This window comes from Maniola jurtina, chromosome 12, assembly GCF_905333055.1.
Source record: "Maniola jurtina chromosome 12, ilManJurt1.1, whole genome shotgun sequence".
NCBI classification, from domain to species: Eukaryota; Metazoa; Arthropoda; class Insecta; order Lepidoptera; family Nymphalidae; genus Maniola; species Maniola jurtina.
The window spans coordinates 470,792-487,571 of NC_060040.1; the positions used below are offsets into that span (position 1 = coordinate 470,792).

General features: G+C 34.9%; 3 protein-coding genes and 1 long non-coding RNA gene across 4 annotated transcripts; 1 reads left to right on the forward strand and 3 right to left on the reverse strand.

Moving 5' to 3' along the window:
- Nucleotides 1–237: 237 nt before the first annotated feature.
- On the reverse strand, nucleotides 238–4,338 carry LOC123870462 (solute carrier family 22 member 7-like). The gene is made up of 7 exons (XM_045913787.1): nucleotides 4,127–4,338; nucleotides 3,628–3,856; nucleotides 2,933–3,188; nucleotides 2,528–2,856; nucleotides 2,077–2,371; nucleotides 1,207–1,388; nucleotides 238–453 (listed from the first exon to the last, which is right to left on the reverse strand). The coding sequence occupies exons 1-7, from the start codon at nucleotides 4,336–4,338 to the stop codon at nucleotides 277–279; spliced, it is 1,680 nt and encodes a 559-aa protein (XP_045769743.1). The 3' UTR covers nucleotides 238–276.
- Nucleotides 4,339–5,382: 1,044 nt separating this feature from the next.
- Nucleotides 5,383–14,138, forward strand: LOC123870281. Its single transcript, XR_006797045.1, has 3 exons — nucleotides 5,383–5,392; nucleotides 11,507–11,510; nucleotides 14,075–14,138. It is a non-coding gene; the product is annotated as an uncharacterized LOC123870281 (long non-coding RNA).
- On the reverse strand, nucleotides 6,503–10,759 carry LOC123870271 (organic cation transporter protein-like). Its single transcript, XM_045913501.1, has 7 exons — nucleotides 10,460–10,759; nucleotides 9,362–9,590; nucleotides 8,933–9,188; nucleotides 8,521–8,849; nucleotides 8,004–8,298; nucleotides 7,222–7,403; nucleotides 6,503–6,720 (listed from the first exon to the last, which is right to left on the reverse strand). Exons 1-7 carry the CDS (start codon nucleotides 10,693–10,695, stop codon nucleotides 6,544–6,546), a joined length of 1,704 nt encoding a protein of 567 aa, XP_045769457.1. The 5' UTR covers nucleotides 10,696–10,759; the 3' UTR covers nucleotides 6,503–6,543.
- Nucleotides 13,398–16,486, reverse strand: LOC123870277 (organic cation transporter protein-like). Its single transcript, XM_045913506.1, has 7 exons — nucleotides 16,241–16,486; nucleotides 15,757–15,985; nucleotides 15,266–15,521; nucleotides 14,856–15,184; nucleotides 14,399–14,693; nucleotides 13,853–14,034; nucleotides 13,398–13,579 (listed from the first exon to the last, which is right to left on the reverse strand). Exons 1-7 carry the CDS (start codon nucleotides 16,477–16,479, stop codon nucleotides 13,403–13,405), a joined length of 1,707 nt encoding a protein of 568 aa, XP_045769462.1. The 5' UTR covers nucleotides 16,480–16,486; the 3' UTR covers nucleotides 13,398–13,402.
- Nucleotides 16,487–16,780: the final 294 nt, after the last annotated feature.

The following is a 16,780-nucleotide window of genomic DNA, read 5'->3' on the forward strand; positions in this document are numbered from 1 at the left end:
CTTGAGATTATAGGTGAGATTGCAGTTAAGGGCTAACTTATATCGGAATAAAGAAATAAAAAAAAAAATTTCATTCGCTGCTTAATTTGAGAGTTAGAGCTACATATAATTTCAAGGATTACAATAAAAGGAAAAATTTTATAAAACGGATACCCAAAATTATTTTAATTACATTTGTTTTGATAAACACTTATAAAAAATAATATTTATAAAATATTACAGACAGTAAAACATAACGATTTTTTTTAGTCACAAACTTAAAATAGATATCTGTTATCAAGTAGATATACAAGTTGTTTTTATTTTGGATTCTAGTTTCCCGATGACTTCTGCCTCAGCTAAAGTATCGGGCATGTTGCAGCCCAGGGTCTCCGGCTGCGTGAGCACCAGCAGACCGGCGATCACGCCCATACCTCCGAACAGCAACGACGGAAGGCCGTGATAGTAGGTCATCTGAAAGTTTCTACCAAATGTGTTATATATCATTTATGTATTATATATTATATTATATATCATGTACCTTCTAATACATCTATATTACAAAAGTCTTTGTGACCTATTTAATTACGCAAAATGTATATATTGAATTTATCTCTAACCATATAAAACATTTACAAATTAGGTGATCGTCTGTGTATCCTCTAAAAACAAAGTTTTTAGTAGATTACAATGAGGTTTTCACCATCTTTAAACACATTTCACGAAAAAGTTTACGTATAATATTATAAACAAAAGCCTAAACTTGTTACTAAATAAATCATAATAATGTTTTTCTGGATGGTTGCTGAGAGTTACATTAATTTTTTAATGGTATTTAAATTACAAAAATCCGTCCTAAAACATTCTTTAGGACGGAAATGGCTTATATTACAAAAAAATAATTGTAATATAAGCCATTTTCGCTAATTGGCAATTAGATAATGTATAGCTAGTTAAATAAAATAATGCGAACGTGATTTGTACAATAATGTTAGGCTATTTTACAGTTCATTAAACAACAACAACAACAACAACATTAAAAAAAAACAAATGAAAAAAAATTCAATGAATAAAATAGTAAATAATGATACATGGATTTACCTAATCTAACCAAGCTGTCAATATTTTTGCTGAAAACGTAAGACAGGCTCTCTGTCATTAGAAGTGGATAAGTATAAACCGCGGCAATACTTCTTAAGAATATAACCATTTTTGTTGTATACTTACAAGTGCTGGAGTAAGTGGTGCACAGATAGATCCAATACGACCAATCATGGAAGAGAAGCCAAGCAGAGTATGTCGGTACTCTGTTGGGTATAGTTCCGATGTGTAGATATATAGCGTAGATCCAACGGATGCGATGAAAAACTTACCAAGAAGATATACTACAAGGCGTGGGATGGCCAAGTCTGGAATGTTCATAAAGGCATTGTAATCAGAATGAAAATACTTCCATGAACAATATCTTTCTACAATAGTAGTAACGCTTCAGTTAACCAACAATTTAATAAACGAAATATTGAATTAAAATTCCCTTTCAAATTAAATAATGAATGCTAAGAACGAGGGAAAAGCACACAAAAAACCTCGCAAAATTACGTTATATTTGTTTTTATAACAAATTAGATTAATTGGAATTTACTCTATTTGAAGACATGACATAAAAGAACCATGTCGAATGCTTAAGTAAGATTTAAAGTGTATAAGATGATAATTAAGAGTCATTTAAATTACCAAAGAGCATTCTTGTCACAGTATAGCGTAAAAGAAAGTCACTGGATAATATGGATACACCCCATACGGCCTCATATACAAGTACCTAAGAAATTTGTTCTGTACTCGCTCCAACATAAGACAAGATTTTTAGTTTTATGTGGGGCCCAGATGACTGCACTGCATTATAGTACTAGCACACTGTACAAGGCAACAACAACCTTCGTTTAGTAAAACCACCAACCAAAGCATAGACTTACGAATTTTTCGCTACGCTCAACCAAAGTATAAAGCTCAAATTTCTCTAAGCGTTTTATATTATATTACAATATTTCTGAAATTGTATAAATAAATATTAATAAAATAGATTATTGATATCCTTACCTCTGGGTATAAAGACAAAACTGATATTGCAAGCAGCGCTTATGAAAAAACCAAACGTCACAGTAAGTTTTCTGCCAATTGTATTTGAGAGGAATGCAGATGTGTAAAAACCAGGAATGCTGATAAGAGTCGTTAAGATATAATTCAAATGCATGTTGTCAGAGAGACTAGTAGAGTTGATAGTCAGGCCATAGTAGACAAACGTCATTGATATCCAACATATTGGCGTCGTGCAAACTCTTCTACGCAGAATTGGAGAATGTATTATAGTTCGAACTAATCCCAGAGTCTCAGTCTAAAAATTAAAAATAATTTATATGACAAAGAAATATTTTACTAAAATGAAAATGATTCAAAAAGCATTGGTAAATTGCATGAACTTTCACTCAAAGAATAGCTAATTAAACTTACTATGTGATTTGAGTCAAATGTTGTAGATAGCTTAACTTACATTAGATGATGAAGTCTTGGGTTGTGGAGGGTTAAAGAGTAATTCAAGAGACTTTTCACTGATTTCGGTTTTGTTTACTCTTGCAATAGTATGCAATATATTTTTAGCCTCTGTGTAATTTTTTTTGGAAAGTAGCCATCTTACGCTTTCTGTGATAAGCCAGTAGTACGACACGAAGAAAAAGCATGGGATAGTTGTGACCATGATAACGTATCGCCACGGCGAGATCAACCAAGCGACACTTCCCAATATTGCTTCTCCTAACGCATACATTGCAGTTGTAGTCACACCTGTAATAACACGATACTTCGGCCCAACCAGCTCAGTAGCTGAAACAATTAATTTAATATGTGAATATTTATCTAAGGTAATCAAAAATATAATCAAAATTACTGCATTACTTACTGATAATAAACGCAGAAGTAAATGCTCCGTATCCAAAAGCCATCTGTACAATCTGCAGTATCAGATACATGGTGTAGTTAATGGAGAACGCACGAATGAAACCGAACAAACTCAGACTGAAGATACTAATGAGCAAAGCTGTCTTCCGGCCGAAGCGATCTGAGACATATCCAGTGATCGGTAATGCTAGCAGCATCCCTATGTTATACGAAGTTCCCGCAAAGGCTCGCAACCACTCGTTACATTCTAGATCAAACTAGAGTAAAAAATAAGACCACATTACACAGATTTCCAATGCATATATGTAAAATAATTAAAACTTGTTTGGTTTACATTGATAGAACAACAGTTTTTTTTGTTTTCTTAATTGTTTCTGCAATTTTGAATTTGATAATGCCTGTTTTATTTTCAAAATGTGTTCTCATATTAACACATAATTAGTATTTTCAATTTTCAAAGTAAGATAACTATACCAAGTGGGGATATTATATTAAAAGGCTTTGCCTGTACATTCTAGTACAGATTTTCATTTATTTTTATGCATAACAGTTTTTGATTCGTGCAAAATGTCGGAAAAAATACTCGAGTATGAAACCCTCGGTGCGCCAGTCTGACTCGCATTTGGCGGGCTTTTTTACTGTATATTTATCAATAGCTTAAGTTAATAAAGAAGGAGTACGTAAAACAATATTTACTTCAAACACAACTGTGTTATTATTGGCATACACGAAACCTTCACAAGCTACAGTGTTGGACTGATCGAACAGGTTGGCAGGGCAGTAGTCCAAGCTCCCGTTAGTTCCCACAGAAGCATACCTTTCGCAACTTGCCAAACCTGAACTTGTCCCTGGAATTGCATTTTTTATCCATTCAGGGTTAAATTCATCCATCTTTTCACTCTCACTGCATTCTGGGATATGACATCTATAATTTAAATAAAATGTTATCGTAACTAGTTAATTAATTCTATTAACAATCTAAATAAAGTCGCTTTTTAATTGAGTTTTAGTAATGTAATGTTATGAGGGTTTATTTTTAAAATTATTAATTAAGTTCTAAGGTTTATGAAGTTGAGGATATATATAATATTATTATGTTGAATATAGTCATTAACTTATTATTATTTAGGGTTGTTAAAAATAGATGTATACTTTGCTAAAAAAAGCGAAAATATTAGGTACATTTTGTAATTACCTGTGTGGTGTAGCTGCTGCTGAGAATATAAACTCGCCCATTGTTCCACCGACTATGAGAAACAGAGAAAGAAAGGAGACATTTCTTAGTTGGAACCGGCCAAATTGACCTAACTCATTTGTCAATATGATATCTAGATCTATAGGTTTTTGAGTAACGCTTTCTTTCTCCTCTTCATCTTTATTCGTTTCTTTTCCCTGTTGTGTTTCCATTGTAATGTTTTTTTTTTATTTCCAATCGTGCTCTTTACACTTTTCTTCTTTGTTGAGTAAAGCTTTAGTTTTAATACAAATAATTGTTTCATGGACTCTTGACGAACGCTCATAGTATTGTGATACAATCTTATTAACACCTTAGTTATCGTAACCTCATGCGTTGCATAAAACTTATCTGTAAGCTTATTTTTTCTGATAATAGATTAAAGTTTTCGTTCGCTGTTTCTCTGCAATATTATACCTATATTGTAGCTGATGTTCACATTATATTATGTATAAGCTGTATAAGATACTTAATATCGAAAAAATTGTTATAACGTACTTATTTCCAAAATTGCAAAATCATTCAATATAAAATTAGTAGATATTCATTACGCTGTACAAAATACAATTAATACTCAATTTTAAGAGGGTTTAAAGCCCACAAGAGTTTGCCAATTTATTTGCTAATCCCTTTGCTGTTAAGTCGCCTCTTGGGCCGCAGCGGTTCCGTTTCGGTACTGAGCCTAGTGGAACTAAAATATCTGTATTATAATTCTGGCAAAAGGTATTATACGAGCGAAAGCGTGGTATTGTTCCTAGCCACGATGGCTTCAGTATCGAACATCTAAGCACGTGGAATGTCATCTGCCTCATGTTTTGGCATTGTTATTCAATCTGTGTCTAAGCCACTCGTACCTGCCTCCGGACCTAATGAATACTGTGGTGGTACCTATTGTAAAGAGTAGGACGGGGGATGTGTCTAACAAGTGTAATTACCGACCGATTTCACTAGCTATTACCATAGCATACCAAAAGTGCTTGACAGTGTGCTTAGCCAGAATTTGAAGAAACACGTTAAGCTGCATGACATTCAATTCGGATTTCGGTCCGAACTGTCAACAGAGACTGCAATCCTGAGTTTGAAGCATAGATACTGTTTAGTTATACATTGACAGACGTACTCCCGTATGTGCTTGTTTTCTGCACCTGTCATGGACTCTTGATTTGGTGCCATATGATAATCAAAAAAGACAGGTTTACCACCGGAAGTTGATCGTCTTTTTAAATAGTGGTACCTAGGTCAGGAGAATCGCATCACATGGGTTAATGAGTTCTCGGACGCGTACAGGCTGGAATGTGGCATTAGATAGGGTGGATTGAGCTCATCATTGCTTTTCAGCCTGTACGTGAACGAGTTGATTGAGGGACTCAGCAGTATGCCAGTAGGCTGTTCTCAGATGGTGTCTGCGTCAACAACCTCAGCTATGCCGATGACATGGTGCTGCTGGCTCCTTCAATCAGTACACTACGCAAGATACTTGCAGTATGCGAGTCATATTCTGCAATGCATGGCTTGAAATATAATGTCAAGAAGACGGAAGTCATGATCTTTAAGTTGAACACCAAGTGTTCAACTTATATTCCACCTTTGAAACTCAATGTACTAATTTGATTTGATTTGATTTGATTTTTGATTTGATTTGAATGGAGTAGCCCTCAATAGAGTTCACAAATTCAAATACCTTGGAAACTTGTTAACCGAGGACCTTAGAGATGATGATGATATAGAAAGCAACGCAGTGCATTGTCAGTCCGAGCGAATATTGTGGCCCGCAGGTTTGCCCGATGTACAGAAATGCTGTGAAAATCACACTGTTCAAAGCATACTGTACTTATACTCAGCAAGCTTGTGGATTCAGTACTCGCAAAAGGCTTAAAATGCTCGTCCAATACAATAATGCATTCAGGATTCTATTGTGGCAACCTCGGTTCTGCAGTGCATCGGCTACGTTTACCAAGGCGCGGACAGATAGATGGCTTTGATGCCGTCTGGCGCAAGAAAACTGCCTCACTATAATTGTCTAGAGTCCGTGGAAGCAGCAAAAGCATCCTGCGCATGATTTATGATAAGATGAATGGTCCTCTGATGGGGAAACTCTTGCAGAGGACTAAATCCCTTCTAGGTATTAACATAGTAATTAGGTATTGTTACTAACTATAGTGTTTAAGTACTAACATAGTCATTAAGTTTTTATTGTTAGATGGATCTTGTCGTCTGAATAAATATCAATTATTTATTAAATTTATAAATTATAATTATATTTCACTGAATGATTAATAAACAATAATTGTTTATTCGCTGGAATAATGTTGGTATAATTTACAACCAGCAAAACATAGCGTTAAGTCATAAACTTCATGATGTCAATAGATCTGATGTCAACGAGATAAACTAGTGGTTATTATTCTAGATTCTGGTTTCCCGAGGGCTTCCGCCTCAGCCAGGGTGTCGGGCATGTTGCAGCCCAGGGTCTCCGGCTGCGTGAGCGCCAGCAGACCAGCGACGACGCCCATACCTCCGAACAGCAACGATGGAAGGCCGTGATAGTAAATTGTCTGAAAGTATAATATATAAAAATAATATGTGTTAACAGAATCCAACATATTATAAATAAATCCTAATGTTATATTTCTTTGTATTACTTTTATATTACAAACGCTTTTATTATTACAAAAATTTTAGTACTTGATTGTAATATGTAAATATATAAGTATATCTACACAACAAACATTCGTTATCTGCGTTAGTCTGTGTATTCACTTAAGACTTTTAATTTTCTTGCTCGAATATATTATCAGGATGAGACTTTCTCCATCATTTAGATTTAAGACTATTTCACGAAGACTTTGACTACATACTAATATAAACTAATTACCTAGCAAAAAAATCTCTCTTTCCAAGAATCGAAGATCGTTGCCAAGAATGCCAACTGTATGTAATCTAAACACCAATCAAATTCATGCTGAATGCGTTATAATATAAGCTTCATGTCATCAGGAATATAAAATAACCCAAGGCAGCACTTCTTATGGTAACTATTTTTTCCATATACTTACAAGTGCTGGAGTGAGTGGTGCAAAGATAGATCCAATACGACCAATCATGGAAGAGAAGCCAAGCAAAGTGTGTCGATACTCTGTTGGATATAGTTCCGATGTGTAGATATATAGCGTATTTACAACGGCAGCGATGAAAAACTTTCCGAGAAGATATACTACAAGGCGTAGGATGGTAAAGTCTGAAATGTTGGTAAAGGCATTGTACATCAAGATGGAAACACTTTCATGAACGATAGCGTTACTACAATAATAATCGTTGCGATTTGGTTAACCAACAATTTAATGAACAAATGGAGCAAAATTGACCTTTTATAAAATCAACAAAAAACTAGAATAAGGGGAAAAAAGAGGTTTACATAAGACACTTAGAAAATTAGGTAACAATTGTGTTTTGTAACAAAATTTTGGTATTGCATTAATAATAATTGGGAACTCTATTTTAGCACTCTGCTTGTCCAATCGATTTTCGTAAAAAGAGCTCCCACGTCTAATGCTTTAGTTAGATCTATTTTGTATGCTTGTATTATTATTATAACTAATGTTTGTTTTTATATCTAATTAAGTAAAGTTTTGTTATATCTGTATGTTACATTTATTGCTGAGCCAAATAAATTTATCTTTATCTTATCTTATTTTTGCCTATTTGTGGGTCAATAAAATTATCGAAAAACATTATTGTGACTGTATGGTAATTTATAAAAGACAATTGACCTAATCATGTTGTATTTTTCTTTCAAACATTGTATGGTAACTGAAAAAAGATTTATTGATTTCCTTACCTCTGGGTATAAATACAAAACTGATGTTGCAAGCAGCGCTTATAAAGAAACCGAATGCCACAGTAGGTTTTCTGCCAATAGTATTTGAGACGAATACAGATGTGTAAAAACCAGGAATACTGACAAAAGATGTCAACATATAATTCAAATGCATGGTGTCGGAGAGAGAGGTGGAGTTGATGGACAGACCGTAGAAGACGAATGTCATTGCCATCCACCATAATGGTGTCGTGCAAACTCTTCTAAGCAGAATGGGAGAGCGTATTACAGTGCGAACTAATCCCAGATTTTCAGCCTAAAAATTAAATTTTGTATCAGAAACAGTTTAAAAATGATCGAAGAAATATATTGGTGAATGTAAATTGTAAATTCGTGTAAATATAACACTACATGCTTAGGCTGGAACTGCCCTGACCTTGCCGTACGTTTCGATAAATACTGGTAGCTACTAAAGAAAAATGAAACCACGAAACATACAAAACAATTTGGATAGAAAATTTTAGATAGCTAAACTTACAGTAGTTGTTGTAATCATGGGTTGTGGAGGGTTAAAGAGTGCTTCTAGAGACTTATCACTGATTTGTGTTTTGTTTACTCTCTCAATAGTATGCAATATGTGTTTAGCCTCCGCGTTTTTTGCTTTTGATAGTAGCCATCTTACGCTTTCTGTGATAAACCAGTAATATGACACGAATAAGAAGCATGGGATGGTTGTGACCATGATCACGTATCGCCACGGTGAGATGAGCCAAGCTACACCTGCCAATACTCCCTCTCCTAATGAAAACATTGAAGATAGAGTTGCACCTGTGATAACACGATACTTCGGCCCAACGAGTTCAGAACCTGAAACAATGAATGATAAATGAGTATATTAAACTAAAGTAACCAAAATTAATATACTTAATCAAACTTTGTGAATGACTTACCAAGAATAAACGCGGAACTAAATACTCCAGACCCAAAAGTCGTCTGTACAATTTGCAGTATCAGATACATGGTGTAGTTAATAGAGAACGCACGAATGAAACCTAACAAACCCAGATTGAAGACACTGATCACCAAAGCTGTCTTCCGGCCGAAGCGATCTGAGACATATCCAGTGATCGGTAATGCTAGCAACATTCCTACGTTAAACAAAGTTCCCGCTAAGGCTCGCAACCACTCGTTACATCCAAGGTCAAACTAGAAAAAAAGTAGGCCGAATTATGCAGGTTCCATTGCGTACAAAGCAAAAATTCTTTGGTTTACAGACACAGATTATATTTCATTTATAGGGTAGCTAATTTTAGTTAGAAGATATCTAACTAAAAACCTAAGTTAGCAAAAAAAGAGTAAGTACGCAAAATAGTACTTACTTCATATACAACTGTGTTATTATTGGCATACACGAAACCTTCACAAGCTACAGTGTTGGACTGATTGAACAGGTTAGCAGGGCAGTAGTCCAAGCTCCCGTTAGTTCCCACAGGGGCATACCTTTCGCAACTCGCAAAGCCGGAACTAGTCTCTGGAATTGCATTTTTAATCCATTGAGGGTTAAATTCATGCAACTGTTCACTCTCACTGCATTCTGGGATACGACATCTATTAATAAAAAGTTTTTTATTGTTACTAGGTACTTAATTCCATTTACAATCTAAATAAATCTGTTTTCTAAATGCAAATTTGTTCCAAGCCACAAAATCGAGGATTATGTTAATATAACACTGCAACACAGTTTGTACCTAACTAACGCAGTTGTTATCGTTGTTTATTTTTAAGGCAATGTTAAGTGTAAAATAAAGATATTTTTAATTTTTTTTTCATTTTCATAACGATCAACGAATTATTATTATTTAGATTTGTTAAAAAAAATGCTGTGGAACGCACTCCCAGTCGAAAAAAAACGCTCCTAATCGCTAGCAATCTTCAAAATTAATCGTTTCAAGAAACACTATCTGTCATTGTAAATTTAGATTATCTGTCATTAACCCCCGACCCAAAAAGAGGGGTGTTATAAGTGTGTATCTGTGTATCTATGTATCTGTGTATTCTGTCTGTGGCATCGTAGCTCCTAAACTAATGAACCGATTTTAATTTAGTTTTTATTTTTATTTGAAACGTAGCTTGATCGAGAGTATTCTTAGCTATAATCATATATTTTATCATATGTATATGCATGATTAGTTCATATGTATATGTATAAGTTATTAATTATTGACTTAATATACATATTTAGAGTGTATGTTTATGTATACCTACCTACTGCATTGCGACTCTCCGTCTTACAGATCCATAAGTTCATAAGACGTGTGGGTTGCCTTAGAGATCACTACCTATAGTGATAAGGTCACCTTTGTTTACAAATCTTTCCTGTACTTTACTGTATGTCATAGTTTTAAGTAGTAAAGTATTTAAATAAATAAATGTATACTTTGCTAAAAACTGCCAAAAATATTACATTTTGCTATTACCTGTGCGATGTAGCTGCTGCTGAGAATATGAACTCGCCGAGTGTTCCGAACACTACAACGAGTAGCGCAAGCAAAATGATGTTCCTTAGCTGGAACCGGCCAAATTGACCTAACTCATTTGTCAATATAAAATCTAGATCTATAGTTTTAGTTACAATTTCTTTCTCGTCTTGATCTTTATTTGTTTCTCTTCTCTGTTGCATTTCCATGTCACTATTTCTTTGATTTTCAGTCATGTTGTTTAATTTATTATCTTTTTTATTGAGGAAAGTTTTAATTTTAATGAAAATTGTTTGATGAAGTCTTCGCAAATACGCATTATAATACAATCGTATTTAATATCGTAATCTTAAGCGTTGCATGAAATTTATCTTTTAGTATGCCTATTCTATCTGATAACAGATATAAGTTTTCACCGGCGGTTTGTTTGCATTAATCATCATCATGATTATCAACCCACCGCCGGCTCCCTACAGAGCATGGGTATCTTCTCAAAATGAGAAGGGTGTTGGCCAGAGTCTAGCACGCTAGCGAAGTACCGATGGCCAGATCACGGGTAACTTATTATAACTTTCGTACTTATCTCTAATTTGTTTTGAAAATTAAATAATAAAAAAAGCAAAATAAAACTAAAGAACTTTCAAAATCGGGTCATTAGTTCAAGAGATTACTTCCAACAAACAAACTTACCCTCTAGGTATACCTACCTACTCTATCAAGATGAAAATGCTTTTAACAATTGAATATTTACTGGACATACCTACTCTTTGAATAAGACAAGTGTAAATTAATTTATAACACCCCTGACAAGTGAAGGTTACAATAACAAGAAAAGAGCTGATAACTTTCAAACGGCTGAACCGATTTTCTTGGTTTATAGCTAAGAACACTCTCGATCAAGCCACTTTTCAAAAAAAAAAACTAAATTAAAGTTCATTAATTTAGGAGCTACGATGCCACAAACAGATACACAGACACACACGTCAAACTTATAACAACCCTCTTTTTAGATCGGGGGTTAAAAAGAATTAGAAGGTAAATAGCAAGCATAGTAGACTCATCGTGACTATGATCAAAATATCGTCGTTTCTACTAATATTATACTTCACACTAATATTATAAAGGCGAATGTTTGTGTGTATGTCCGTATGTGTGTATGTTTCTTACTACTCTTTCACGTAAAAACTACTGGACGAATTTGGCTGAAACTTTTATCCAGGAAAATCAATGAGTTCCCACGGGAATTTTAAAAACCTATATCTACGCGAACAAAGTCGCGGACATCAGCTAGTATCTTGATAAATCTTGAAACATTATAATACCATTTCTATAAAAATATAAAACTCAAACCTACACCTACGCTTGCAAAGGTCGAGAATGAATGCCAAAAAAATTCAATAAGGAAAATCTCTGACATTCGAGTTGGTTCTGGTTCTGTAATATTTTGTAAATTATAGTATGCTAATACAGATTACCATTTTAATAGAATACTTCAGCTTAATTTTCCTCAATCACCGTTTTGAATCCTTTAGTTGCTTTAAAAAGATCCTGATGAATCTAGTTTTCATGTGTTAGGTACGTTATTTATGATGTCGTAAAAAATACTTTATGATAATTAACATGGCAAAAGATATATTTATATTTTTATAATGACAAAAAGTTTCTTTTTCTTGCACAAAAAGATCCGATCCGAAAGAATCCGTAGCCTTACCTTTAGGAATAAAGACAAAACTAATATTACACGCAGCGCTAATAGAGTAAGCGGAAGTCAAAGTAGTTTTTCTGCCAAGATGATGCTTCACCTGTGTGGATTTAGGTTATTAAAAATCCCATGGGAACTTTCGATTTTTCAGGCCAAAAATAGCCTATCCGTAATAGCCCGTCCCCGGGATGCAAGGTATTTCTGTACATCGTAAAAAGAACAATCAAACGGGTGACCCTTTTAAAATCCCGAGGGATTACCAAGATTTAGGAATGCAATTTCTTACAGCATCAGGGTCAAGGAGTTTGATCCTCGAGGTCAACGACAAAGTCTTTACTTGATATAATATATACCTTGAATATCAATTTAAAATAAATAAAATAAGATTTTATTTCAGTCCCACATAAGTATGTTCATACAAATAAGTCCATATACAATGTTAGTGTGCTAGTAACAATAATTCCTTATAATTATGTCAGTAATGTTAGTACAAAGTAAATAAAGTAGCCTGCCGCGGCAACTCTAGTCGCCCGGCGGCCACAGCTACTCAATGTTTAGTTATTGGGCAGCCTATCCTACCCCTAATTGCATCCATATTGCCGTTGCGACCGCTACGAAGGCGCTGTAGGAGTGACGCCATCGTTTTACGGATGATGGCATGAAAGCCATATCAGTCCTGGCCTCTGAGAACATTCTCACCTGCACTACAGTCCCTCGACAGCCCCAACAGCATTCTGAATGCATTATTGTACTGCACTCTCAGTGTATTCAATACTTTCTTCGTATATCTGACCCACAGATCTGTGGGTCTGTGTATCTGTCTGTGGCATCGTAGCTCCTAAACGAATGAACCGATTTTAATTTAGTTTTTTTGTTTGAAATGTGGCTTGATCGAGAGTGTTCTCAGCTATAATCGAAGAAAATCGGTTTAGCCGTTTGAAAGTTATCGGCTCTTTTCTAGTTTTCTTACAGAGGTTTTTGTGTCAAGGGTTTTTAAATTTTGAGTTAAAACCGTTATAACCTGATTAGTACATCGAGCGAATCTGCGAGCCAGCATATTACTTCTCACTGAGACCGCTATGCGTAGGTGAGGTAGTTATTTCGAAATTACAGACAGACACGCCAATTTTATTTATTAGTATTAGTATAGATAGGAGTATTATAGTATTATTAAGTATTATTTATTAGTAATATACCTTCAAAATAATATAAAGCCATAAAATTAATGAAGAGATCTGATATCAAGTAGATAAACTGGTTGTCATTGTTCGGGATTCTGGTTTCCCGATGGCTTCCGCCTCAGCCAGGGTGTCGGGCATGTTACAGCCCAGGGTCTCCGGCTGCGTGAGCACCAGCAGACCAGCGACGACGCCCATACCTCCGAACAGCAACGACGGTAGCCCATGATAATAGGTCATCTGAAAATATGTTTAACTGAAATTTGATGATCTTACATCATACTTTTAGTTACTTACATTACATTTTTATTTATTTAAGTATATGTAAAAATAGTTTTTCGATTTATCTGTCGAAAAAATACGACTACAGTACGAAACCCTCGGTGCGCGAGTCTGACTTGCACTTGACCGGTTTTTTATAGTATTTAATTTGCAAAAATCCTTCCTACAGCATCGTTTTTTTGTAATGTTAGCCATTTTTTGCTTTTAACTTACACTTATGCTTATACTTACAAGAGCTGGTGTTAATGGTGCAAAGATAGATCCAATACGACCAATCATAGATGAGAAGCCGAGTAGAGTATGTCGGTACTCAGTCGGATATAGTTCCAATGTGTACAGATATAGTGACGTCGCTACCGACGCGATACAAAACTTTCCAAGGAGATATATTATTAGGCAAAGAATGGTAAACTCTGGAAAGTCAATGATAGTCAAAAATTCAAAAGTGGAAAGTCAAAAATTGCAGGACTGGCAAGATTCGAACTGCATCTTCTGGGAATCGCGCCCGATGCCTTGACCACTAGTTTCGGCTGGCAGCGAGGCGGACTGTTAGGAACAATTTGCTAATTCAAAACAAGATTCCGTTCGATTTCAATAGTAAAATAATAAAATAAAAAATAAAATCGTTATTGCAGGTTAGGACCCATATAAACAGTAAAAAATACAAATACAAAATATAATATCTATAGTTTACTTTTCCGCAGTTATCGTGTCGTATCTAACTAGATCTATGGACTAAGCATGTTCTCATCGATATTTGAATGTCGACATCCTTACCTTTGGGTATAAAGACAAAACTGATATTGCAAGCAGCGCTGATGAAGTAAGCGGAGGTCACAGTAGCTTTTCTACCAATTTTATCCAAGAAGAAAGCAGCTGTGTAAAAACCAGGAATGCTGATAAGAGCCGTCAAGATATAATTCATATGCATGGTGTCGGAGAGAGTGGTAGAATTGATGGACAGGCCGTAGTAGACAAACGTCATTGTCATCCACCAAAACGGTGTCGTGCAAACTCTTCTAAGCAAAGTTGGAGAGTGTATTATAGTGCGAACTAATCCAAGTTTCTTAGCCTACAACAACAATACATTTCATATCACAGAATCATTAATACAACATATTAAAAAAATGACAGCTAAAGTCTGTATAATAATAGCATAACCTGGTATATATTCAAAACATTAAAGTTTCAAAATTATTGCAATAAAATGTTGTTGATAACCAACTATACTTACGCTAGTTGTTGTAATCATGGGTTGTGGAGGGTTAAACAGTGCTTCTATAGACTTATCACTTATTTGTGTTTTATTTACTCTCGCAATAGTATGCAATACATTTTTAGCCTCTGCGTACTTTTTTTTCGACAATAGCCATCTTAAGCTTTCTGTGATAAGCCAGTAGTATGAAACAAATAGTACGCATGGGACGGCTGTTGCCATGACCACGTATCGCCATGGTGAGATGAGCCACGCGATACTTCCCAACAGTGCTTCGCCTAGCGCGAACATTGCTGAGCAAGTCACGCCTGTGATAACACGATATTTTGGCCCAACGAGCTCAGAAGCTGTAACAATAGAATGGTTCTTGGTGTACATAAAAATAAAGTCATCAAAAATCACATAATCATACTCAGTTAATCAATTACCAATAACAAACGCGGCACTATATACTCCGGAGCCAAGAGTCGTCTGCACAATCTGCAGGGACAAGTACATGGCGTAGCTAACAGAGAACGCACGGATGAAGCCGAAAAGACTCAGGTTGAATACACTGATGATCAATACTGTCTTCCGGCCGAAGCGATCTGAGACATACCCAGCGATAGGTAACGCGAGCAGCATCCCAGTGTTGTATAAAGTCCCTGCAAATGCTCGTAACCACTCGTTACATCCAATTTCAAACTATGAAAAAACATATCACTTCAAATAAAATCGTTATATTTCGTAATTACTGTAGTATGAACGTAATGTTTTTGAATATTAAATTTTTTAACTGCCAAACTTAAAGTTGACCTAAAAAGGTATTAGGTGTGAAATGTGACAATTTCATAAATAGTTAATTTATTACTGTCACATTTACAAAACACACATGAACTTTTACCTATCAGTTAATAAAAAATTGGTCTTTGGTACTAACTTCATACACAACTGTATTATTTCTGGCATACACAAAACCTTCACAAGCAACAGTGTTGGACTGATCGAACAGGTTGGCAGGGCAGTAGTCCAAGCTCCCGTTAGTTCCCACAGGGGCATACCTTTCGCAACTCGCAAAGCCTGAACTAGTCTCTGGAATTGCATTTCTAATCCATTCAGGCTCCATTGCGTAAAATTTTCCATCTTCACCGCATTCTGGGATACGACATCTATAATTTTGTAAAATTTTGTTTTATGTTCGACCGATATTATTAATATTGTAATAATGAATAAAGTATCCAAATCCAAAGTTATTCCTATCTATGGTGCTACATTTTCTTTCTTCGAGTTATCCAGTTAAGTCAGTTTTGTTAGTTTTATCGGAATGCATCTATCAGATTTTAACTGTTAGATTTGCAATTGATAAATTAAAATGTAAATGCAATTGATTGTAATATTGTGATAGTTATAACTTTGCTGTTTACCTGTGAGGGGTAGCTGCTGCTGAGAATATATATTCACCCGCTGAACTACTAACTATGAGAAGTATAGCGAGGAAAAGTATGTTTCTTAACTGGAACCAGCCAAATTGACCCAGCTCATTAGTCAATACATTGTCTAGATTTATTGGTGTTTGAGTCACTTTGTCTTTCTTTTCTTGATCTTCATTTGCTTCTTTTCCATATCCTGCTTCCACGAAAGGATTTTTTTGGGTTTCAGTCATTTTGTTGTTTTTTATTTTTATTTTGAATAGTTGAAAGTTTTAGCTTTCTTCAAACTTATTTTGTGATTTCTGACTGAATTTGTATCTAATATAATCTTATATTAAGTACTGTTTCATCAGTTATCTTAATCTTTAAGAGTTGCATAAAACTTATCTTCAGCTATGCTTATTTTTTCTGATAACAGATGTAACAGATATAAATTTTCGTCCGCTATTTGTCTGCATTGGTACACCTTTGTGTATCTGCAGCAGTAACTTGCAGGTTTATACACAATTTTTTGTATGTGTTACGTCTAGAGTA

Coding starts and splice junctions, on each gene's coding strand:
- LOC123870462 (XM_045913787.1), bottom strand. CDS start 4,338: ATGGAAACACAACAGGGAAAAGAAACGAATAAAGATGAAGAGGAGAAA. Junction 3,857..4,126: donor GCAGCAGCTACACCACACAG/GTAATTACAAAA, acceptor TTTAAATTATAG/ATGTCATATCCCAGAATGCA. Junction 454..1,206: donor CACCACTTACTCCAGCACTT/GTAAGTATACAA, acceptor AGAAACTTTCAG/ATGACCTACTATCACGGCCT.
- LOC123870277 (XM_045913506.1), bottom strand. CDS start 16,479: ATGACTGAAACCCAAAAAAATCCTTTCGTGGAAGCAGGATATGGAAAA. Junction 14,694..14,855: donor CCATGATTACAACAACTAGC/GTAAGTATAGTT, acceptor TTGTTGTTGTAG/GCTAAGAAACTTGGATTAGT. Junction 13,580..13,852: donor CACCATTAACACCAGCTCTT/GTAAGTATAAGC, acceptor ACATATTTTCAG/ATGACCTATTATCATGGGCT.
- LOC123870271 (XM_045913501.1), bottom strand. CDS start 10,695: ATGACTGAAAATCAAAGAAATAGTGACATGGAAATGCAACAGAGAAGA. Junction 8,850..8,932: donor TAGTTCCGCGTTTATTCTTG/GTAAGTCATTCA, acceptor TCATTGTTTCAG/GTTCTGAACTCGTTGGGCCG. Junction 7,404..8,003: donor TTTTGTATTTATACCCAGAG/GTAAGGAAATCA, acceptor CCAACATTTCAG/ACTTTACCATCCTACGCCTT.